Below are 26,561 nucleotides of genomic sequence, written 5' to 3'. Positions count from 1 at the left end.
TTTTATATATATATATATATATATATATATATATATATAGTGTAGGAGAGAGAAAGTGACAAAAATTAGAGGAAAATAAATAAATAATTAGAAAATAGAAAAAGAGGGAAAATAGGCATTTCATAATTTACCAAGGTGCATGAGTGGCATAAAAAGAAAAAAATAAGAAAAATAGTTGTCATTTCATTTATCAAGGTGGGTAGGTGGTATTTTAGAAGTTTGTGGAAATTTCCTTAAATCATACATTTAATATTTGTTGTGATCCATAAAAGCAATGTAATTTTCTAATTGGTCACAAGGTGGTGCTTAGTTGCATTTGGGAGGGAATTTGATATTTAGTGTAAGGTAGTTGCATTTTCCTATATAAGAAAGGAATATGAGCATTTGTCATCAAGCTCTCATGATGTAATCTCTTATAAGCAAGTTTTGACGTGAAAGATCTTAGTGTGTAAGATCTTAGTTAGTGGAAGCTTTTGTAATAAAAGCTTTGGAGGTGGAGGGCCTTAGTGTGTAAGATCTCAGTTGGGAAGTTCTTCTTGGTGAAGCTCTTTGGGTTCAAGCTCTTGGTTTGTAAGCTCTCATATTTGAATCTTTCTCATATTGAAAGAATTTGGAATTATCTCACATTGGAGAATTTGTAAGGATTTTCATGTATAATAAAAGCATGCTTTATGAAGAATTTTGTCTTCTCTTTCTCCCCATATTGTTGAATTTTTGGTTGTGAGTTGTTAAGGGTGGTGCAACCCTTCATCAACTGGTATCAAAGCAGGAGTTCCTAAGCATGTGGACAGATCATCAAACATGAGGCAGTTTGTACCAGAACCTTGGGTTGGGTGAAGTTTGTCAAAGAGTTCTTGATTGTGTAGATAGATCGTCAACTATGAGGTAGTTTGCATTAGGTGCTTGTGTTGCATGAAGTTTTCTTATGAAGACTTGAGCATAGAGAAGAGAAAAAAGAAGATTTTTTTGATTGGATGGATTCTAAAGATTCCTAGAGTTGAGAAAATTAAAGCAAGACATCGAAGGCATTACGAGTTGCATTCTTTGATTTACAGAAGCAAGTGAATGAATTAAAAGTAGAGTTGTGAAAGAGAAGAGCATGTTACCAGAAAAGAGATGTTGATAATCATTTGGATATAGAAAAGAAAGAAGATTCAATGGAGTGTCACACATGCAGTGAAAAAGAAGAGCAAGATGGTAAAGATACAAATATTTGTGAACCTAAAGTTGAAGAAGAAGAAAAAAATGAAGAGCATCAAGATGACCAAACTTTTGAGCCTGAAGCATATGAAGATGATTTGAAGATTGTAGTAGTACGGGAAAATTATAATGCCTTGGTTGGAGATTGAGCAAGTGAAGCGGTTATATGCCTTGTTGATAACATGAAAGAAATAAGGGAAGATGAATATGTGAAAGAGGTAAATTTATATGAATTGTGGGATGCTAAATTTGAGATGAATTTGAATGATGATGGTTTACATGAGGATCAGGTTAGTGATGTGTGGTATGCAAAGGAAGATTGGTATGGTGTTGCTCAATTTATTATAGGTGTATTAGATTCAACAAGATTGGAGGAGGATGAGAGTTGCATTTGGATGAAGTTAGTTGCAGAGGAGTATAGTTAGCAATAGATACTTGCTCATGCTAGGTGTTGGAAAATAAGAAAGAAGGAAATATATTGGCAATCAATACTTGTTCTAGTGAAGTGTTTGAAGAGAACAAATATATATATATATCAACAACAACTACTTCATTTTGTGAATCTATATTCACAAAAAAATTCATACCATGGGTATCTGATGTAGGAGCATCTTACATCACAAAAATAAAAGAGGGCGTATTTTTTTTAAATTGTGGAGGAGAGAGAAAGTGACAAAAATTAGAGGAAAATAAATAAAAACATAGAAAATAGAAAAAGAGGAAAAAAAGGCATTTCATTTACCAAGGTGCATGGATGGCATAAAAAGAAAAATAGTTTTCATTTCATTTATCAAGGTGTGTAGATGGTATTTTAGAAGTTTGTGGAGAGTTCCTTAAACATGCATTTAATAATTTTTGTGATCTAGAAAAGCAATGGATTTTCTAATTGGTCACATGGTGGGGCTTAGTTGTATTTGGGTGGGAATTTAATATTTGTTGTAATGTATTTACATTTTCCTTTTATCCTGCATTGGTTATGTTTGTAATATCTTGGGTGGTAAGTGCTTATATAAGAAAAGCATATGAGCATTTGTAATCAAGCTCTCATGGTTTAATATCTTGTAAGCAAGTTTTTGAGGTGGAGGATCTTAGTGTGTAAAATCTTAGTTGGGAATTTCTTATTGGTGAAGCTCTTTGGGTTAAAGCTATTGGTTGGTAAGCTCTCATATTTGAAGCTTTCTCATATTGTGAGAATTTGGAGTTCTCTCATGTTGGAGGATTTTTAAGGATTTTCATGTATAATAAAAGCATGCTTTGTGAAGCATTTTGTCTTCTCTTTGTCTCCATATTATTATTATTTTTTGTTGTGAGTTGGTAAGGGTGGTGTGGCCCTTCATCAAGTGGTATCAGAGTGTACCCTTCATCAAGTCTAATGTAGGAGCATCTTGTATCATATCCTCTCTCCCTCTTCTTATGCTCAACTCTCTTTCTCTCCATCATATCCCCTCTCTCTTCCTACCCCTTTTCTCTCCATCCTATACCATTCTCTCCCACTCTCTCCATTCTATCCTCTCTCCCTCTTAATATGCCCTATTCCCTTTCTTTTCCATTATACTCTCTCTCTCTCTCTCTCTCTCTCTCTCTCTCTCTCTCTCTCTCTCTCTCTCTCTCTCTCTCTCTCTCTCTCTCTCTCACACACACACACACCCTCTCTCTTCCTACCCCCTTAGCTCTCCATCCTATACCATTCTCTCTCACACTCTCTCCATCCTATCCACTCCCTCTTCTTATCTACATGGATTATCCTCTCTCTCTCTCTAGATATCTCCCATCCCCTTTCTATATTCATATCCCCTCCTAGACCATTCTCCATCCCATCCTTGTCTCTCTATCTTCCTTTAGCCATCCTATACTCTCTCTCTCTCTCTCTCTCTCTCTCTCTCTCTCTCTCTCTCTCTCTCTCTCTCTCTCTCTCTCTCTCTCTCTCTCTCTCTCTCTCTCTCTCTCCATCCCCTCCCTATATTCCTATCTCCTCCTTGGCCATTCTCCATCCCATCCTTGTCTCTCTATCTTTTTATTGTCATCCTATACTCTCTCTACATCTTATACACTCTATCTTCTTATGTGGACATCCTCTCTCTCTCTCTCTCTTTGGCTATGTAAATTTCTTAAGTAGTGTGTATGCCATATAGTGTGAACGCACTATTGTTTACATAGCACGTACATGCTTCATAATGCATTCAAATTCACCAAGCCTAAGGCTTGGATATGCATTGGAGATCCAAACCAAAGGCTTGGTTGTTTCAAACTAGCCTCAGACATGATTTTCAGGAAGCATACCAAAATTACATGATTTTTCTTGTGTGCTCTGCATCAGGTTTCACTGTGCTTGAATATTGATAAATTAGGTTATATGATATTGTATATCTCTGTGTTAGCTATCTAACCATATAATTTATTTTGAATTTAGACATTTTATGCCTTTCAACTATAATTTATTTTCAATGTATGTCCATTTTCTCTCTAAAACCAACATGTAGTATTTGGGGGTTAGATCTTAGCTCCTTTGTCTAATTTTGCAACAAGATAGTTTTTTAGAAACTAGACTCCATTCTGAACACTTTTTAAAAACTTATAATTTGTTATTACTTCTCAATGATTTATAGGCAGAGCACACAAATATATCATATTTTTGGGATGTGTTTAGTTACTAAATTCATCACACACACACACACACACACACACACACACACACACACACACTTAAAAATTACCCAAAAAGTATGGATGAACTACATGGTGTTAGCTAACTTCTGACTAAAGTGATTAAATAATTTCTATTTAAAAAAAAGATTTTAGGGGAACCATACTTTACACTATTTTATGTTTTTACTGAAAAAGTAATACCACTTTCTATGACCCCCTTTTTGGAGGGCCTTTTTATTTTTTAAATAGTAGTTTAGAAACTAGATTCAGAGGACTACAACTTTTTCTTTAGCCATATCTTGAAATTTTTAGTGTAACTATCCTCAAATTCTCATCAAAGTTCAGAAATTGTTGATTCCCTATAAAAGTTGCATCTTATACCCCGCTTTTGGTACCACTACTTTGTGCACTTACCCATGATGCATACTTATTATTTTAATGTATTTCAATGTTATGCATTGTAATAATATTTGATTCATTTCATTTATATGTTAAATTGTTATATTATTTTTAGGTATGATAATATTGAGTTAATATAAAATATTAATATATTTGATAAATATCATTGATTAAAATATTTAGAGGATTCATTATATGTAAATATAGGGTTGTGAAAATCATATCATAATACATCAATAAGAGTATGTGAAACTTGAAAAGTACTTTTAATCATCTTCATAGTGTATATTTTATTTCTATTTCTAATGGTTTGATATGACTTTAAAATTTGAAAAAAAATTTGTGAACAAGATAAAGATAGCAGAACCCAAATGCTATTCTGTTAAACAGACATGTCGAATGCAAATGCAAAAAATGTTTGTGATATTGAATTTTAGCTTACTCTTCCCATGAGGCAAATGGACCTAAAGTTGTTATTGCTCCCTTATTTCAATAAACTAGAATTCAGGGTCATTTGTTAAATTTAATGGTTGTAAACATAATACTTATAACTTATGATTATGAAATTGGGTATTGAAATTTAACTTTTGCAAAATGAATATATTAAATTGTATCAATTATCATTTGTAAATAAAGTAATGAGGATCAATCTGAACTACTATATTTTCATAAAATTAATAAAAATCTTCAAGGATTGTACCATAAAAATGTATCATGAGCATAATAATGCAAACAAAAATCAATAGTAATGGTAAAAGTTGAATGATTGGTGACATCATCTAACATACAATATACATATTTGTTTGAGATTAGACATTTAAAATGCGATATAACTTATTATGCGTGATAGATTATGAGATCATTAGAATAGTGTCCAAAATTTGTTAAGTAGACTGTATTTACATAGTATTACTAATGAGTAATAAATCTGGAGTTGCCATACTGTTAGACTTGTCATTGCATCTCTTCATCTGAATCTTTAGATTTCTCACCATCAAGGTCAAAGAGTCCTTCATTAGGCGCCATGTTTTTGCTAGTCTACATACCTTCGCTTAGCTTATCCTTTTCTTAAACATGAACACTACCAATTTCATTACTTGAGTTATTGATTTCATTGTTTGAAATGTTGTCCAACCATGTTCTTTGACATTTCTTCATCCACAATTTTAGTGACCTTTCATAAGGAAAATGATTGACATCATATCTAGATTTATACAACCTTCTTCTTTGGGGTTCTAAATAAAATCATATTGTTCCTTAATTGTCTCTACAAAATGACATGATTTCTCTCTAAATGAGATTCATCTAAAATTCCATTTACAGCTACCCCATTGATTTCTTTGGTTTTGCAAAAGCTATCTATCAAAACCATTAACTTATTTCTTAAAAAAATTGGGCTTCAAAAACACCAATAGTTGGGAAACATAATACACATTGCTTCAAGTAATTTGTGTAGAGGCAATCCTTCTCTAATTTCTAAGGAAATCTTATAAGCTATTTCCTTTAAATAATTAATCATAGACTTAACAATCTTGTTAAACACTTCCTTTGTAGCAGTTAATTTTGGTTGTGGGAGTTTATTTCCTTTTCTCATGGACACGAGCCTTCTATAGTAGTGCATTGGTATGTCAAAACCTCATATATTGGCACATAGTTCCCCGTTTGCATCAAACATTTAAAAGTTATCAAGATTATCCAAATATGTGATTATGATCCATTCTGAAAGTTTTAATCCTTACAAAATGAATCTAGATTTCTATAGAGATTATTGAGGGTCACGCATGTCATTTTATGCAATGTATTGTATTTTGCAATATAAATAAATCTTTGTTGGATCTTCTTTGTTAAATACCTCATTTCCTCTAACATGGAGAGAATGGCTACTAACATTAAGAATATCTCTACATTACTTAACCTTTCAAGTAGCTCGCCATATTTCATTGGCCACCCACTTCACAAGTTGACTCCATTGTACCAAGCAATGGTGGATATTCAAAAAAAAATTGATGAGTTGGTCCATCCAAAAAGAACTATCTGGAATCATTATCCTTAAGAAATTTATTCCCATTACATGGTACCTTGGCAAAATTTTGAAATTCCATCAATCATTTAGGGCTTCGACAGAGGTGTCTATAGATCTCTTCCATTAAAACTTCAACTTCGTATATTTACAAATAGTTGTTGGCAATTCCAAAAGCTAGATTCATTTTGTGGGCCATGCAATGAAGGCCAACAATGTAAGGTGCAAGAAAATCTTTTAACTTGGTAACGTGACCATTCTTATAGCCTTGCATTACTGAAGCTCCATCTACTCCAACACACCAACTTTTGGGCAATTTTCATGTCATATATACCTCCATGTTCAATTATAGAACTCTTTACTAGTTCAAATATGTTTTTTGCCATTGAATTATCCTTCATTTTAACAATAGTTAGTAGGTTAGGTTGGTGGGCAAAATTATGTACAATATAGACATGCATGCATATCCATGTTGTATTGTCTATTGTTGTCACCTCAATGCAATCATATTTGACTCTTTAATTTTTGCACCAATATTCTCCATGAATATTAATGACTCCACGAATAATAAAAAACTTTCAAAAAGTGTAATAAAACACTCAATGATGGATAGTCTATCATGGGACGTCCTTTTCTCAAAATATAAAAGACAACACTTAACTGAAGAGCATTACCCATATCTTCTACTTCCATTACTTTTTTAGAAGAGATTCAATTAAGCATTTTACTTACAATAGGATTCGTCTATATTTTATCCTGAAATTCAAAGATTTATACATTCTTAACATGTTGACATTCCTCCAAGTGCTAGGCTGTTAGTTCAAAGTGGTAGAAGTAGCTTTTGAGGTTAGGGATTGGTAGAGGGGGCAGTCGTGTGGCAACAAGGTGAAGAAGACTTGATGACTATGAAGAGAATTAAGGTAGTTGGGGTTTAGAGAAAGGTTGAGAAGAGGGTAGATGAATATGGACTATTTGTTGCCCTAGTAATGCTTGGATTGTGAATTTGTTGATTTGTTAGTGAGCAGGCTCAATGGTAAGGGAAAAGTCATAAGCGATGGTCATGGATTTGATATCCATGAAATAGGATCAACAAAATTGTAGACACAATTAGTCTTGGTTTTAGATTCTTAGTGGTGGTGGAAAACGTGTATAGATTTATGATGTAAATTATTAGGGGTATCAGGGGAAGTTTAATTTATTGTTCAGAGTGAGGGGTTTGTTAGTTGAAGATTAGAATTTATGATGTAATCTCAATTTTATTTTAATAAATTAAAATGCTACCAATCAAAAACAAAAACATGTGACATTCCTCCTTGGTTTTTTGTCTTATCACTGATTGTTCCAATCCATCTATGATTTTCTTCTCATAAACTTTATCCATATACTTTTCTATAGTGTTAATATTTCGCTACAACATTTTTTCCTTTTTATTTATCCGTGTGCAGATTGTAATGCCTACCACTAATTGACTTTTCTAATTGTATTGTCAAATTCTTTTAGGCCTGTTTTATGTTTATGTTTATGATTATCGGTACTTGGTTATTAGATTACATTAAATGTATTTCATATTTAGTTAATATATGTGTTGAGTTAGTTAGTTATTTCATGTGTTTATTATTATTTCGATGATGATACATGTATGTTCATTTAGTGACTTTCAGTTATTTCATGATGTTAGTTAGATGAATGATTTATATGCAGTTTCTATGATTACTTACCCCATACTTGCATGTGTATGGCATACTTGTTTGTTTTACTTTATGATTGATGTTCTTGATGTGGTTGAGTGAGGCAGTCATAGTCACCTACTAGTCAGGATCTACACGATTTACCACTTCCTGCCATTGCATGTTTAGTTTAGAATACATGAGTATGTACATGGATGGATTTTATGCAGATTGCAGGTACTAGGTATTGAATTCCCTAAATTGCCAGGATAAGTGTACCGTATTGTAGTATCTCAATGGTATAAGTGGAGAGATAATTTTTGAGTCCAAATCCTAACCTTAAACCAATTGTCCTATAAAGTAGGACAAGTATCTGAGTTGGTTACTCGTCTAGATTTTTCAAGTGATGTCAATTCGTTATTTTGACCTTGAAGTTTGAATTTGTGCTTTGTCCTTCAGTTGAGTTTTTGTATTTGATTTTGTGGATCTATTGTGATTTTCTATTATAATTAAATCAAATTAAAAGATAATTTAATGAAAATTTAATAAAGAAAATTCAATATTTAATTATATTTAATTAATTGAGAACTTAAATAAATAAAAGAATTAAATTTAAAGAATTTTTATTAAAGTTGTATTTTGGCATATTTATATTTATTTTATTTAATAATAATTTATAAGGAGTTTTATTTTAATTAATAAACTCTAAATATTATTATTAGTTAAATTAATAAATAATATATTTTAAAATGTCTAGTGATTTAATTAAAGAGAGAAAAGAATTAATTTAATAAATTTTATTTTAATTAAATTGAATAAAGCTTGTGCACGAAATTAAAATAATAAAAATAAAAATAGAAAGGAAAAAGAGTTTGTGTGTGATTGCACAATCGAACCCTAAATTGGGGAAAAACTCTTTAATAGAGATTTAGAGTTCATTTCGCGAGAATCAAGATTTGGAGGAGCAATTTTCGAGAACAAGGGTTTCAAAAGAAAGGGGGATACTTGTGTGCTCTGTGCATTTGTCGTATTAGCATCAGATTCAAGTAGAATCTTGTGGGTTATTTGCATAGTAGTTTTTCGTTCTTCAAATTCTTACCTTCTTCGTGTCTGGATAAATTTGTTTTCAAAATTTTAAATTCAGTTGAAACTCTTGTGTTGAAATTTACTATTCTCTATTCTTGAATATGTCTGTGAATAAATTATTTAAATTGAAACCCTTGTTTGTGTTTTTATTGTTCTTTGTCTTCAAAGGCATATGTAAATGAATGGAAGATTGAAACCCTTGTTTGGAAAATTTTAGAGATTCATAATCTGATTGGTAAAAATCGAGATGTGGGGTTTGAAAAGAAAACTATATTTGTGTTACGAGTTTTAACTACTTAAATTTCATTTCCCTATCAGATCTATTGTGCAAATTTATTAAATAAAAAGAATATATTTATAATAGGAATTGCAAAGTTATTGTGAGGGTGTTGTTTTGTTTGTTTTTATAAAACAAAATGATAATTGAAATTAATTATTCTAACCTTTTCAATTTTTGTAAGGGGGGACTGGGACTGGTCTTGTTTATTAAAAAAGTAATTAATTTGTTTTGGGAAGGTGGGCCTCAAACCCACCTCCCTCCTCCTCCCTTCCTTCTTTCTACCCACAACTTGGTCTACCCGCATCGCATGGCTGTGATGATTGCCAAGGTTTTCGTGTGGTCCTTGACTATCGAGGCTACTAAAGCAGTCAGCCACACACAGTGATGCAAGAGCATCCCAAGGTAGTTGACTATCTTGCATGATTAAGGGATTTTGGTGGGGTTGAGTGGACCTATTTGGGTCTTGGGTAGTTAATTTTGATGTATTTAATAATTATTGTAAGCCTTTAAAGGTATTTGGTATTTAATTCCTGTTGTAGGCCGACTTGTGGCTCTTCAAGTAGTTAATGTAAGGGATATTTAATTTGTAGCATACTGGGCTAACTTGTGGCTTAGATTGGTATAAGTAGGAGTTGTGGTGAAGTCTTTAGCCATTTTGGAGAAGAGGAGGTGGTAGAGGAGCAAAATTTTGAGAGGGCTAGTAGCTGAGGCTTGGGAAACAAGGAGATTGCTTGGTGGATTTGCAAGTACCCATTGGATCTTCCTTGGAGGTTTCTACCAGAGTGTGGATCTCGACTAGCTAGGGTTTGGATTGGATCTTGAGGAATCTTATAGAACTATTACTTGCTTTGTATTTGGGTGTAACTGAGAAGGCCTTACAACCCAACACGTTGCATGTAATCAGTTATATCTATGAATAATTTTTATGACTTGGCTTCAAATCTTGCACTGTTGTTTATCTTCTATTGTGTGGTTATTTGTTGGGGGCTATGACATATCCTTTGGGGATTCTCCTACCTTGCACTATGTCAATTGGTATCAGAGTGAAGGTTGTTCTCGAGTATGTAGACTGAGCACCAAAGTTGAGGCAGTTTGCACTAGGGTTTTGTGAAGTGGATTTATTAGAGTTTGCAAAAATCTTGGAAGATGCCTCCAAGAAGATTGGACCCTAGGGCGATTGATGATCTTAGTGATGCTATGAAAAAAATGATCTCATAAGGGGTTAAAGTAGATTTTAGATATGAAGTAGAGGAGGTTAAAGCCACTTTTAGATTTGAGATGGCATTGATTAAGAGTGATATGATCATTGAGATCATAAGTACTATAGGTGGTGTACCTCAGCATACAGGTATTGAAGATGGTTATGAAGAAGTTAATGAAGACTTTAAATTTGTTCGATCGAGTGGTGAGGCTAGAACTGATCATGTCGAGAGACCTATGGGAAATAGGGTTGGTCAGTTTGCTAGACTTGGATCTCAGTTGAAGTTGAAGCATAAGATTGAGGTTTCTAAATTCTTAAGTACTTTGAATCCTAAAGACTTGATTGATTGGATTGGTGAATTGGAAGACTACTTTGAGCTTGAGGATATTGAGGATGCACTTAGATAAGATTGGTACAAACTAAGTTGAAGGGACATGTTGCTCTTTGGTGGAAGGAACTACAAAGTGATAGAGAAGAAGAAGGTGACTAAGTTGAAGGCTAAATTTATTCTTGCTAATTATGAACTTGAGTTGTTTAAGAGGTTGCAAAATCTGAAGCAGAAGGATGACTATGAAAGATTATACCAAGGAGTTCTACAAGTTGACTATTCGATCTTGTCAAAGGAGTAATTTGTTTAGGACTTGTTGTAAGTCTAGTGGTAAAGTCTGCAATGTGATTTTGGATGGTGGTAGTACTAATAATGTTGTTGCTAAGGAGATGGTTTAGAAACTTGATTTGAAGAGAGTGAGACATCCTTATCCTTATAGGATTGGTTGATTGCGAGGTGAGCATGTTTTGGAAGTGAAGGAGCAATGCCTTGTTGATTTCCAAATTGGGCAGTATAAGGATCAAGTGTTGTGTGATATTGTGGACATGAACAATTGTCATTTGTTGCTTGGTAGAACTTGGCAGTATGATTGCAAGGTTGTGCATGATTGTGTCAAGAATGTGCTTAGTATTAAGAAAGGTGGCAGGAAGCATTCCCTAATTATTTTTTGGAATGAAGAGGTCAGTAGAAGAAACCTAAGTATTGGCAAACGAGTTGAGTTGGCAGATTCTAAAAGGGTTAGCGATCAATGTGGATAGAAAACCTATAGAACACCAAGGGTGGAAAAGTGGAAGAAGAGCAAGGGAAAGAATATACAAGTTGAAGACTTTGAGGACATGTATGTGAAGAACCAGTTTGGGATTTATGTGTTGGATCCTAGAAGATGTTCTTCTAGCTACTGAGAACATCTTTTCGCACTTGGGGAGTTTGATGTAGGAGCATCCCAAGGTAGTTGGCTATCCTGCATGATTAAGGGATTTTGGTGGGGTTGAGTAGACCTATTTGGGTCTTGGATAGTTAATTTTGATGTATTTAATAATTATTGTAAGCTTTTAAAGGCATTTGGTATTTAATTCTTGTTGCGGGCCGACTTGTGGCTCTTAAAGTAGTTAATGTAAGGGATATTTAATTTGTAGCATATTGGGCCGACTTGTGGCTTAGATTGATATAAGTAGGAGTAGTGGTGAAGTCTTTAGTCATTATTCATCAATCTTGGAGAAGAGGAGGTGGTAGAGGAGCGAAATTTTGAGAAGGCTAGTAGTTGAGGCTTCGAAAAAAAAAGGAGATTGCTTGGTGGATTTGAGAGTAATTGTTGGATCTTCCTTGGAGGTTTCTACCAGAGTGTGAATCTGGACTAGCTAGGGTTTGGATCGGATCTTGAGGGATCTTGTAGAACTATTACTTTCTTTGTATTTGATCATAATCGAGAAGTTCTTACAAACCGACACATTGCATGTAATCAGTTATATCTATGAATAATTTTTTATGAGTTGGCTTCAAATTTTGCATTATTGTTTATCTTCCATTGTGTGGTTATTTACTAGGGGCTAGGTCATCTCCTTTGGGGATTCTCCTACCTTGCATTGTGTCACACAGTACAAGCATGGGGGTGAGCCCACTTGGGTCTGGGGTAAGTGTTTTTAATTTAGTTATTTTTTTAATGTTTTTAAATTTTATCAATATTTTTGTATGTGTTATTTAAAAATAGTTTTATTTTATGATAACTATTTATAAATATTATATTATTGTTATTAAATATTGAAGGTAATATTATTATTGTTAATATTGTTTTTTATTTAATTAATCGACTCATAATTATTTTATTGATAATATAATATAAATTATTTTATCTTTACTAAACTAAACAATATTGAATTGAATTTTAATAATAATTAATTAAATATTTTTAATTAAATTATTATTAAAATAAATATGTGAAGTCAATTGATAGTTGTAAATTGGGGTGAAGTGGTTTCTTTAATAAAAATCATATTTTTACTAAATAGTTCAGTTTGTTTATAGGCAAAAACTTAGTATTTATGATATTTGGAAACAAACTATGAAAACAAATGTTTAAAAGACTTTGTTGAGATGTGTGTGGCTTTACATTAGGGGTTTTATGTTTAAAATATTTTTAATGATTTGTTGAGAGTTGAGACTTGTGTGGACTTGAGAACATTAGCAAACCTATGATTTGAAAATGAAATGGAAACTTGAAAACCTTTAGTGAAAATTGAAATGTTATGTTTTCAAAACCTAATGTATTGAGAAAGTTATATTGTATGTACTTTATTTGATGTGTGGCTTATTGTTGGGGGTTTTGGGTTGACTTAGTACTTTGACCAATCAGATTGTTTATCAGAGGCTTGGGGGTTTTGTTCTAAGATATTGTTATGGTTACGATCTTTTATACCCAACCATGGTGATGTGTCATGTGTGTTCTACGATGAGTTTGATCAAATGTTTTTTTGTGCTTTCCAATTTCTTGTGTAGAACTGAGGCGAACGGTGTGACTTTTCTAGTATAACCTTTGAGTCTTCAATCGGTTATCTTTGGATTGCTTCCCAGTTGCTGGTATAGGCCTGAGGTGATTTTGTGATTTATTTTTAGTGATGTCATGTGATGTCATGGGTTGGTATACGTGTACTTGGTTTTGGATCAGTCCTATTAGGATGATTGTATTGGTGAAATCTGTGATTTTGAACAATGATATTTCAGTGCTTTCTAGTTGCTTGTTTAAGAACTGATGTGTATTTTATGATCTTATAAGATCTTCTATTGCCTAGGTAACCCATTGTAAATTGTTTTACTAAGTGATAACATTTCATTAAATGAATTTTAAATGAATTAATAAGATATCGGTGCCACATAAAGTCACTAGGGGGTCGGAGTCCTAAGAGACTACCAGGGTAACCTTAGAGTTGACTCATTAGTATGCCTTGTCCATACAAAAGGATATTGATGCCACCTTGAGACACTAGAGGGTCAAAGTCCAAAGTGGCTATTAGGGTTACCTTAGAGTTGGCTCATGCAATGACACTTGCCCACTTGCATAGTTGATTTTCTAGATGTCTTTATTGCCTCTAGGATTAGATGATACTTGTGTCTTGGTACTCTTTGAGATAGTTTGCTTTCAAGCGATTCCTTGAACCTAGGTGTTGGTTATGTCTTATGGATTGATATTTGTTTGGACATGAGTTTATCTCCTTGGCACGGTGGGAGTGGACCATTTAGGTTCGACGAGGTCGAGTGGTAGTGCTTTTTACTTTTACCATTGAGATTTGACAGCTAGATGTCGTTGTTGGATGTGTTTGTGCAATTCATCCTTTCTTTTTGATCTTGTACTTCTATTGGATGGTTATACCTTATTATATTGTATTTGATTTTTAAAGATCTTATGAGATGTATATTATTGATGATGTATATTCTTTGAGCTTATCATACCCTATGATTTGTATAGTGGATGATTATGGATTCTAGTTATGCCAAGTGACATCCTTTGTAATTGTATATTTGTTTAAATGGATTCGTACTTTTGATTATTCCATGATGTGGATTTTGATTATGTATTGGATTTAGTATTTAATTAAACTTAAATGTGATTCAACATCATGGGACCCTTAGGAGATGTAATTTGTTTATGATGGTTGTATGTATGTGAGTTATTGCTTCTGATATTCTATCTCTTGTTATTGCTTCTATTGTATTATTTGTTGTTGGTTATTATCTTTCAAAAAAAAAATGTTTGACAAACTTAGTGGAACTTTAGGTTAATTTCTTTTGGGTTCGTTGGTGGGGCATTACACATAGCATACATCTACATTCTACCAAAGGCTCACCTTCATTTGGATTGTGCACAAGTTCAATGATAGATACTGTGAGGCCCATTCTATTTAAAAAATTATGGTCAGTATTATCCAATTGCATTTTTAAAAATATTTTGCATCATTTTCTACTTTGTAAATCTTTTTTTCCCTTTCATGTGTTTGATTGGTCTTTCTTGGCTTTCACCACATGTAGGACTCTTACCCTTGTTTATGTTCGACATCTCCAAAGAATTATAGGCTGCCACAAAAATCAACTTGCTAAAAAAGTGATAGTCGACTATTGTATATATTTATCTAAATAGGATGCATTGGTTGTATGACCTACACTATAAAAATATAGATGTCCTAGGTCTCCCTGGTTATTGGGAGACTCAATGGTCACTAGGCCAAGGTGATAATTGACCACTCACAGTAACTTGTACCTACTAAATAGGAACGAACTAAAGTTGCAGAGTCTAGAGAGATAGGGGTCTCAGTTACTCACTTTTGCCACAATTGTTGTTGTCGCTCGCCAATGCTCTCGACAATTTAAAAAATTGAGACTTAATTATCGATCAGAATTAAGAGAGCCTACCGATCTGTGAATGTATTTATACCAATCATTTTTGGTAGATTCCATGGGAATATTATAATATTTGGGGAAGCTCGCATAATAAAAATACTTCTTATGTAATTTCCAAAGTGATTATGCTTCGTCCAATATATGACCTCGTGTAATATAGTTCGCAAAATTACATTAGTGTAGGACACACATCCACATATTCGTGGGGCAAATGTAGTTGGGAATCTTGTAAATGTACTGATGATGTTGTAGCTACTTGATTTTGGCCACTAAAATATGACAAGGCTCTACAATTGCATTTGGTTAGCCTTTCTCAACTTCTGCCACATGTAGGTTTCTTATCCTTGTTAATGTTTGACATCTTCAAAGAAATATAGGATGCCAAAATAATCAACTTGTTCAAAAAGTGATAGACAACTATTGCATATATTTATAGAAATAAAATGCATTGGTTGTACGACTTGCATTATAAAATATAAATGTCCTAGGTCTCCCTAGTCACTGAGAGACTCGGTGGTAATTGGCCCCAGGTAATAGCTGACCACTCACATTAACTTGAACCTACTAAGTAAGAACGAGCTAAAATTGCAAAGTCGAAAGTGAGGGGGGTCTGAGTTACTCACTTTTGCCACAATTACAGTCGTTGTTCGCCAATGCTTTCAATAGTTTGAGAAATTGAGACTTCACTATCAATCAAAATTTAGAGAACATATTGATCTATGAATGTATTTATATCAATCTCTTTTGGCAAAGGAATATTATAACGTATACAAAATATTTGGCGAAGCCCACATAATAAAAATGTCTTATTTAATTTTCAAAGCGATTATGATTCGTCGAATATATGGCCATGCATAACATAGTTGGCAAAATTGCAATAGTGGACACATCCACATATTTGTGGTACAAATGTTGTCCTAAAAAACCTTTTAAAACCATGGGCAAATTTAGGCCATAAAAAAAAAACCCCTTTCAAAAATCATAGGTGAATGAGGTCAATTTGCCATGTGCAAAAAAAAATTTGAATTTGCTATATCGCATGAAAAGGAGAGTCGATGGCATAAATCATGCAACATTGGGCCTAGGGGTGCAACCCATTTTTAGTAAAGTTGGGGCAAAAGTCCTTGCCACATGAAAATAATTCGCCAAACAACATAGGCCAATGTGCGAAATTCGCCAATTGACAAATATTTGCCACTAAAGTGAACCATGTACTTGTGTTTGCTTATTAGAAGTTACTGAAAAAATCATTGGTTATTGAATGTACCTATTGGTCTTAGATAACTTTATGGGATGCTTTCATTTCCCTTCACATATCATGCCAATATGGTGAGCGTAAAACATTAAATGACAAGTTGTTTGCATATACACATCTTCCAACAACTTGATTTGTGATCTCCCTAGCATCATCTTCGAATGCTCTCTAATGTCCCCTTACCTTCTCTTTATGATAATAGGTTCTTTAACTCTAGACAAGAATAGGTGGTTCTCTATGATGATATCAAGAAAGACACTATAAGATGGAGGTGGATGCCTCGAACTAGGAGCTAGTTTTCTAGGAGAAATGCATTCCCAAACAAATGTTCCCCCTTTTACTTGGCATTTTTTTGTGACATTTTTCATAATTGTGAGTTTGGGTCAATCTTGAATTTGGGTTGAACAATAATTGCCATTATGTTATCTACAAAAGAAGTTATATATATAAACTAAACTAAAAAATAATTATTAATTATTAATAGTATAACATTTTATTTATTTTTAAATAGATTGAAGCCAAAATTAATTATTATTACTTGTTGTAATCAATTACTATTAGTTAAACTCGAGTAAACTCAAAACTCAAAATTTACCATAAAAAAGGCTCACAATTTACCATTGTATTGTAGGCTCTTGCCTATTAATATTATAATATTATAATATATAATCATAAAAAAATTTAAAACTTGCAATTTAAAATTCAAATATTTTAAAAACTTTAAAATGGTATATATATTATATACAATATAATAGTATTTTAACATTTAAAATTAATACTGCAAATAAAATAAAAATAAAATCCTAAACCATTCTAAACATCCCTGTAACTTCAAGCATTTTAGAACTTCAATAAACTAAGAACTTTAATAAAAACACATTCATACACGACAATTGAGTTCTGTCATATTGGTAGTGCATTGTGATTCGAACGACAAATTATTTGCACTGATGATTCTTGAATCGTCTGTAAAATTTAGACAAGACCAACATATGCACGCATGTTGAATTTAAGACAAATATCTACATGCAGCTTGATCTTAAGATAAACGTTTGCATGCAAGTTCGAGTATGCATGAATGTTCAAATAACAATGTTCAGATAAAAAAATTTGTGAAGGAAAAATTGTTGCATATAGTTGGCTGTGAAAAAGACTACTATATCAAAGAATTTAATCCAACAAGAACCCATGAGGAGAAAACATAGATAGGAGCAAATATCAAATAGAGAGCTAAGATGCTCATAGTGCACCTTAGGACGAGCTCCCATTATTTGAGATGTGAAACAGACAGACAGATGACACCTAAGGAAGAATAAAATTATTAATGTCCACAAAAAACCAAAACGGTTTATGGGACTAAGCATACAAACAGAAGAGCCAGCCAAGCAAAGGCACCAAACGGTGACTGAAAAGTAACAAAGCAACAAGAAGAAATAAAGACAAGGTAAGGACTAAGGGTCCTTCATTGTCACAAAGAAATCCGTAATAGAGAGGTACATCCATGGACAATCCATAGTCTTCGGATGCCATGAAGAACCCCTATAGGACTGATGCTTCCTGTAGAGATTGGTACAATGTCTGACGGATCTGGAATGTGAAGTAGTGGAAGGCCTTTTCAAACCCTGCAGAGGAGACAAGGGGGAGAGAGAATGTCTATTATGCAACACGTGAGTGGTAGAGACCGAGCGACACTTCCTCATGGAGTGCCCAGCATATAGTGGCATCTACTCCAAGTATCAGGATATTCTAGAAAATGGCAATTTAGATATTCTTTTTGATTAAGAGCAGTTGGACAGGACAACAAATTTAGTGGTCAATATTCATTTTCGAAGAGCAGACTTAAAGAAGCAACTCCAAAAGGACTAATGTTTATATCTTGTAGGGGTGCTTGTCTTTTGTCTTGTGGGTCCCATAAGCTGCTTTAGTCTAGCGGACTTTATTAAAATCATTCATTCATTCATTAAATCTGTAGGTTTTTCATTTTGTGTTTGGGCAGAAAGTGGACGAAGGTTTCTATTTGTGGCGGAAAGAAAGGAAAGAGGACAAGCTTTACTTGTGAGATTTTAGGGTTTTCAAATGTGTAAAAAGGGGATTTTTTTTAAAACGAAACCCTCAAATTCCCTCAAATTCGACAGCCAAAAAAGTCAAAACGCAATGTCTTACCACCCAGATTCTAAGTCAAATCGTCACACCAGCATAAAAATTGTCCGGATATGGGCTTCAAAAGTCACATTCGTTTCAAGCTTCCAAAAATTGAACCGTCAGATTCCATGAGTACTTTTGAACGTATCCAGTTCTCATACATAGCGTACCAGCGTTTGAAGGAAGTTTTTGAAGTACCAGTAACTTGTGTGTGTGTATATATATATATAGTCTGTAAATTCATATAGCAGTCATACTCTCCAAAAATGAAAACAGCAATTGTGGCCATCAACACACATGACTTAATAGTCACTCAAACTACATAAGAAACAATGTGCAACTCAAAGGAACCGGTATATTATTAATTTATTGTTTATTTGTATAACAATTACTTCAATTTAGGAACCAAAAATAGTGTTTCATGGTTTGGTTCCTTCGTGCTTACAGAATGCACAGTTACTTGGCTTTTTGCCTATTTATACAAAAGATGAATTAGATAGTGTCCACACTTAACAGTAAGCCTACAGACATCTTTCTAGTTAATGCCAAAGTTATTGTCAAGTCTAAACAGTGATAAAGAATGATAAAATAAAGCAAGCTCGCTATGTAATTTCACAGAAACTTCTTATAAAGAAAACTTCGCAAACTTGGTAATATATGGTATTCACAAAATTAAAATGAAACACAGCAACGTAAGACCTTCAATAAAGTACAGTTTGTTCAATCTCAACATTTCAAAGAAAATGCCTTTTTTAAGCCATGGATGCCATCTCTTGGGTGAATCCACACCTTAATGATGCCCAAAAATAGGCATTTAAAATTCTCTCTTGAAGTTTGATTGTCTACATGATTCTTATGTTTTAGTAAGATGAAGTAACAATGCAAAGTTAGAAAGGATTTTATTTCAGTTATCAAAAATATATATGCACCATTAACCAAGTTTTAGTTTGGTTTTAACAAGATTGACTTTGATATATTACAAGGAAATTAAAAATTCTGTAACATGAATGAGGAATGGAAACAAAATTAAATGATTTTATAACATTTTTTATTAACAACCATACTGCTTGTGGAATGAGGCATGAATACATATCCATGCCTGTGTAATGACATCAGATTCAGATAATGAAGGCATTTGAGAAATCTGAGTATCCTGCAAAATTTGTACACTTGGAACTTGTCAAGTACACCAGACAGCTGCACTGACAAAAAACGCAAGATTCAAATTCAAATGCCTGTTGTCACTCAATAAGACAGATAACAAGACAAGCAATGTAGATCTTCTATTTTCGGTGATGTCTAGCACGCTTTGCATCTCCTCTTTGTCGCTTTTCATCTTCCCAATCACGATTGTAAACCCTGTATGAAGTTAAGGACACTGATCTTTTATAGCAATAACACTGACAAACTGCCTATCCCTATAATAACAGGAAAAATAATTCACTTTATATTGTGTTTACCATCCATTATGTAATTATATGTTACGGAATAGACATTCAATCAGGTTGGACAATACCTAACATCCAATGAAATAAAATGATAATAGTAATAATATACTTTTACTTATAATATTGGAAGAGATAAACATGGAAGGACTTAGGATACTGCTCATGATCTCTTCGAGCAACTTTGCCACCCTCTTTGGTATGTATTCTTCCAGTAGAGCCTTTATCATATCCACTTTCTTCTATATATAAACCCCTTGCTACTGCTGTTTCTTTCCTTTCTCTCTCTCTACCATCATAAGGTGGAAGCGCTGTGACTGGTACAGGAGGAGGTGGTGGTGGTGACGGTCCATAATTAGTAGTCGTTTCTGATGCTGGAAGATGATCTCGTTTAAGCCTGCGCCTCTTCGAGGCAGCAGATGCATCTGCCTCTTCTTTTAGGAGATTCACCTTATCCCTCTCTCTTTCCTTCTCGACCTGTTATGCAAATGTACATCAGTGCTACAAACCACAGGTACAGGAAGAGTGTCTTTAGCATTGTATCCACTAAAGAACTGATTGAAACAATTAATAATTTATCTACATACATTTAAGTTACTTGAAAAATACAGTAGTTCTTAATATCAATAGATTTCTGTGCTAATCAAATATTCTATTTAAATGCAATGTATTTCAAATGTATAATAGGTATGACTAAAATAGCTAAACATGAAGGATACCACAGCACAAGTATTTTAATTCTAGCTTCAACAACATTTATTTTTCTGTGAAACAATTCAAGAAGATTGTAAAGCTAGTAGCTTGAAGCAAAGAAAAGATATGAAAGTAAAATCTATATTTATCTCAAAAATCTAAAAAGCAATCCAAAATTTCACTCTTATCAGAAGCAGGGGCACTTCAAACAACATTTAAATTGTGAAATGAAGCAATCCCATTGCAAACGGTATGGTACACATTTGAAAACCTATTATACTTGCTAATTCGTAATAAATCTTAATATATATGAAGCCATATGTTGTTTGAAATATTGATGATAGGAGAATATGAATTGAATATTGTGAAATTATATGATGTGAATTGAAACCACCAGACTCCCAGATTACCCTTTGTAGACACCAGATAGGATTCAACAAATACAATGTCTCTGCCCTGCCTCATAAAGATGAGCACCAGAGTGGAGTGTTGCCACATGCCCATTTTCAAGATCATTGCATGATGGAAGGGTTTGCTTCAAATGGTACAAACTGTAACAGCTACTCCGATGTACTTAAAAGATGCAAATGCAGGTTCGATTATTGAATGCTCTTATCCTGCAGTACAAAGACAAGCATAGCCTGCTAAACTTCAATAGACACTGAAATAGACACACAATCGCAGTTGAAGCTGAAAAGTTTGGCTTCTAAAATATGGTCAGCCCTTCACAGCATGCATCCTTGGTGCACAGTTAATGGATATAGCTCGCTGTTGCCAAAGACTTGTCAAAATCACATCCCAAGGTTAACACAGAAGTCCATAATCTACCTATAAATTTCCCTATCTCCATGCAAACGACCTTCCAAGAAAAATACTTTCAGTTCTCAGATATGATGGCAACTTTTATACTCTGTTATTTAATTCCTGTTATTAGGGTTCTCAATATCAAATTTCAAGCTGTAAGAATAGTCGCAAAGGGACTTAAGGAGCATCTTGCCTCAAATTATAGAACAAAGAGGTTAAATATAGATAGAAATTAAAAGGAATGTTAAACATTCTTAAAAATCAAAGGAACGTTAAGTACCAAAACTCTGTACCATTAGGAATATATTTATAATTTGAATCTTTGTTGTTCTTCAGAAGATTTTACCACCACTCATTAAAAATTCCACAAAATACAGCAGTGATGAGATACAAGCCATTGCTGTAATCCTGTCAAATATTCTTGAAACACAAGGAATTTAAGTGGCAAAACTATGTATCACTAGGAACATATTTATAGTTTGAATTTTTGTTGCTTTTTCAGTCAACAGAATGATCCTTTAGCCAAAAACTCGTTTGTGCTGATACACAAGCCCTAGTGCAAAGGTTTTTAAGTCCTAGACATCCAAATTTTAAGAGATTGAACAAATTGTGACTAAAACATTCTTGTCACAAAACAACATGCACACGTTGCCTTATCCATCCCATGATCAATAAGAGATTAAAATTTCAGTAAAAATAAGCAATAAAAAAGGAATGACACACAAGAAGAAGAAGATCAACAAGGATGGTGAGAAGTATTGGGTGTTGTGTTAAATGAGAAGATTATTTAAGTACTTAATTCTTTCAAGTTGTAAAGAAAGACATCATGTAAGACTATATTTCAAAAAATGGTGGAAGGGCCATTGCAAACAAGATAATGCTCATGTAGAGTGGAAAGAAGAAAAATTTGCTCAGAGAGACACATTATGATTTGCGAAAGGAAAATTCACATACTAAAGAGAAAAATTTATATGAACTAAAATTCTCATGTGAAAAAGACACATCATCCTCAATTTAGTGCATGTCACCTACACCTAGTAATTAAATACAACTAATAAGACGAGAATAAAGCAACTCCCATCAAAATTATACCTAACTAAATTCCGAACACCTAATTTCCCACTTGCCATACAAAAATTAATCAATGGCATGCAATAGAATCATAAATTAATAGATACCTTCATTGGTAAAGCGTCCCTCTCCTCCCGCTTTCGGATCTCATCTTCTCTTCTTCGTTTTGAATCATCAATTGCAACCACAGAGCCTTCTTCCAACCTCCTTTTCTCTATTTTTTCTTCACGCCTAGGAGAAAGCCTCTGAAGTGGTCTGCTACTTGTACCTCTCCGATCAACTTCATCTTCTCGTCTACCAACAGGAAGTGATTGGGGAACAACATTTGGTGGAAGCGGTGGGGGTGGTGGTAGGTTCTGCATTGGAAAGCGATCATCAGGATGTGGCTTATCTGCTGTGGACTCACTGTATCGAGACCTGTTGCGGTCATCTTTATTTCTTTCATCTTTATTCCTGTCTAAAGGCCTCTCAAAATTTCTTTCTGTTGACCTCTCTTGGGCTCTATCAACTGATCTTTCCCTTCCAAATCTTTCCATTGACCTATCCCTTGTCCTTTCCCCTGGATGCTCTTCACTACGTGACTTATCAGAGCGTTCTGGCCTTTCTCCTCTATGGTCACGATCAACTCTTTCTCCAACCCTGTCTTTAGCCCTATCTAAAGTTTTCTCAGCACCTTTCTCAAAATTGCGCTCTTCGTACCCCAATTTTTCTTGGTCTGTTGTTCGAGCTTTATCTACAGAACGGTGATCTAATCCTCTAGCTTCTGAAGGTTCTCCAGTCCTCTCCTCATTGTCACCCTTGCGACGTTTATTCAGTCGCTCTGTCTCATCAGTTATATTAGGTCTCTTTGGCTGCTTCTCCCTCATGAAATCATCTGTAATTTTTGGAGCATGTAAAGCTTCTTCCCTGTGAGGGGATTTAGAAGGCCGATTAGGCTGAATTCCTGATGCTTCTTGAGGTTCAGTCCTATCAACTTCATATTCTCCAGTTCCACCAATTCTCATGTCCACCAATTTGCTTGTTTGAGTTTCTGTCATTGAAATACTTGGCATTTCCTGGGGAACTTTTGCTGAGGTACCTGATACTTTCCCTGTTCCAGAAGAAGGTCCTGCGCCACCATTGCTTGGAGCATTCACAGCATTAGTCAATAAATTCTGCCGTGTTTCTGTTGTACGCAAGGCAGCATCCCTGTCACCAGTAGATGGTCCAACTCGGCCAACTGCTTTTCCAGATCTTGCATCTTCTTTGATGGTGTCTGGCTTTAATTGCTTAGTCATGGATGTTGACTGGCCACCTCGTTTTGGTGGAGGTCGAGGCTGTGAAAAGAGATGAGAAAAGCGTATGAATATTTGTTGAAGTAACAAGCCATCTGCATGAGTCAAATCTAGCCGTAATATCTGACAAAACACATTTCATGCTAGAAGGAAAATAAAGAGCTCTGAGAGAAAAGCATATTCGATGGAAGTCGGTACAAAGAACAAAAGTTAAGATTTTAAACTTTCACAACAAATTTACATTTGTAAAAAGAAAGTTTTGAAGAGCTGCCCTACAATGAAGAAACAAAAAATGTTTTTAACAGCCACGCTATAATGAAGAAACAAATAATAAGCCCTATATTAACTCACAATGTATGCTTCACCCAAGCAGTGCAGGTGAAAACACCTACAATTAGATGTTAATATTTTATTGAAAGAATAATTCACAGTTTTAAATGAAAAATATATCCAATGAGCTTACAATATAAATGAATCATTGAAATATGGAAAATCAGAACCAGCAAACAACGAAGATCAATCTTTTGGAATAGATACCTCAGCTTCAGTTGCAGTTGTTTTTGAAGACAGCTTAATTGAAATCTCTTCCATTTTAGTTACTGTCGCTGGGTGAGTACCAGATCCTTTCAAAGGCTCATCTATGTTCTTTGACATTCCTCCTGTAGATGACTTATTTATCCCAACTTGAGCACCTCCAGGTGGGAGAGAATTCTGAGAATCAGTTGTACTTGCTACTGACTTCACTGCAGCTTGATGTATATCAGGTTTCACAGGAGGAGTGATACTTTCGGAACGCTCAAGCCTAGCATCTGCATTTAAACTGCCTGAAGCTTTCAGTGAACGAGACATCTGTTCTGGCAGTGAGCCAGTGGCATCCACAGGAAGCAAAGTTCCTGGAATCGTACGTAGTCCTGAAGGATCATGTTGAGAGGCAGAAGAATTTGACACTGCCATAGATGTAGTAGCCAAATGCTTGGCAGGTGAAGCTGAGGGCTTCAAGTCAATGTAACCCATATTAAACTCCTCTTCTGAAACCCATGAACTCTGCACATCCATAAAAGTATTTTTAATGTAAAAGTACTCAGCTAATGCTCAAAATAACATTTTAAGCAGAACTATAGCTGAAGGCACTTGCAGAATGCACATGAAACATTAGCGATGGTGTTGTATGAGTAATAAATGATAAGAATACAACTTGAAAATAGTGACCTTTCGAGCAGCAAGGGCTGCAGCAACACTTGTTGCTAAAACTTTGAGATCTTCTCTTTCATCTGCCTTAATTTTACCAACCTGAATATGACAATGCACACAATACAGGAGAAAGAGATTGAAAAATGGAGCTAACAATTGTAAATATGAAACAGAGTTTTCCAAAATGCAACAAAAAGGTTAGTTTGTAATCTCACCCTTCTTTCAAGATTAATGCCACTTTTTCTTGTGACAGGAAAAACACTAGAAATTTTTGTCAAAATTATCAACGCATTGCGAATATCCATGTATTCATTTGATTCTAAACATTGTATGAGCAGGCGTGTAATCCGTCCACTCCATTTCCAGTGTACCTAGTAATGATATATAAAATATAAAATCAGTGAACGTCAAACTTCTCATTAACAAAAATACATATCCTATTAGCATTACCACAAACCATGGTTGAAAGAATAGAGATGCATTAATCAAAAAAATTATAAATCAAACAAGGAAAATAATTTAAGGGAAATAATCTGATTTGATAAAGTATCAAAATAGAAATATACATATACCTCTAAAGTACACATCTATAGTCTAAAAACTTATAATTGTTTCCTGCTTCTGTTTCTGTACAACTAGAATGTAATTTAGTAATTTACTGATTCAAGTTGATGTGGAAAATAAATAAAGTGGTGTACCAAACTCTTCATCCTTCATCATTGTGGTATTATGAATTGCTGATGAGTTTCGGCTATTATTTGGTGCTGTTTTATAATAGAATGCTAAAGAAAAAATAACTACTTTGTTTCATGCCTATGAAAATAAGTCTATATCATCCATTGTATTTCAACATTCTAAAAAGAGAATATTGGAAAATCAATTGTTATGTACTAATAGATAATAAAAAGTAAAAACTGATAACTGTAAAGATTATTTTATATATACCAATTCCCAATGATAGCATACAATGACTAGCAAAGACATTTCCAATTTCAATACACTAACACCTTTCCTGGTTATCAACCTGCCTTATAAAGCATCCATCAGTTGTCTCACGACTCATCATTTTGGAAAACTAGCATCATTTTCTAAGTTCTTTAAATATGCCACCATTTTTCCAAACATGGTGGTGTCAGCTGTGACTATTGTTTAGGTTCTGGGATGATTAACAGCTAGTTTCCATAGATTTCAGCTATTTGGTCCATTCATTAAGGATTATAGTGCTTTGAAGCGTCCCTTTTAAGCTTATTAGTTCCATATAAAGTCTTAACCTGCAAAACTTTATTTTCCTGGTTGACAACTCCTAACCAATACTCACTACACTGCCACTCGGTCTATTAGCCACCTTAGCTCAAAATACAGATATTAAAGTAGAGCTTTTGGATTGATCCAGTGATCATCTACAAGGTTGTTCCTTGCATTTGCACAACTTGAACAATTACATCATGTTAGCATGCCTATTTCTCAACA

The 26,561-nt window shown here is 34.0% G+C and overlaps 1 protein-coding gene across 1 annotated transcript in view; it reads right to left on the bottom strand.

Moving 5' to 3' along the window:
* Nucleotides 1–19,628: 19,628 nt before the first annotated feature.
* Nucleotides 19,629–26,561, bottom strand: part of THO2 — a 161,773-nt gene continuing 154,840 nt past the window's right edge. Inside the window, exons 28-33 of the mRNA XM_089819141.1 lie at nucleotides 25,307–25,462; nucleotides 25,110–25,190; nucleotides 24,438–24,944; nucleotides 22,734–23,942; nucleotides 20,219–20,535; nucleotides 19,629–19,972 (exon numbers count right to left, since the gene is read on the bottom strand). Of these exons, the coding sequence (XP_089675267.1) occupies nucleotides 19,897–19,972; nucleotides 20,219–20,535; nucleotides 22,734–23,942; nucleotides 24,438–24,944; nucleotides 25,110–25,190; nucleotides 25,307–25,462 (2,346 nt within the window). The 3' untranslated portion in view covers nucleotides 19,629–19,896. The remainder of the gene's footprint in view (nucleotides 19,973–20,218; nucleotides 20,536–22,733; nucleotides 23,943–24,437; nucleotides 24,945–25,109; nucleotides 25,191–25,306; nucleotides 25,463–26,561) is intronic.

Source organism: Cupressus sempervirens, chromosome 3 (assembly GCF_028749045.1).
Source record: "Cupressus sempervirens isolate cs-2001-9-10 chromosome 3, ASM2874904v1, whole genome shotgun sequence".
In the NCBI taxonomy this organism is placed as follows: Eukaryota; Viridiplantae; Streptophyta; class Pinopsida; order Cupressales; family Cupressaceae; genus Cupressus; species Cupressus sempervirens.
The sequence above is the reverse complement of the archived record's forward strand: the minus strand, read 5'-3'. Positions and strand labels throughout refer to the sequence as shown.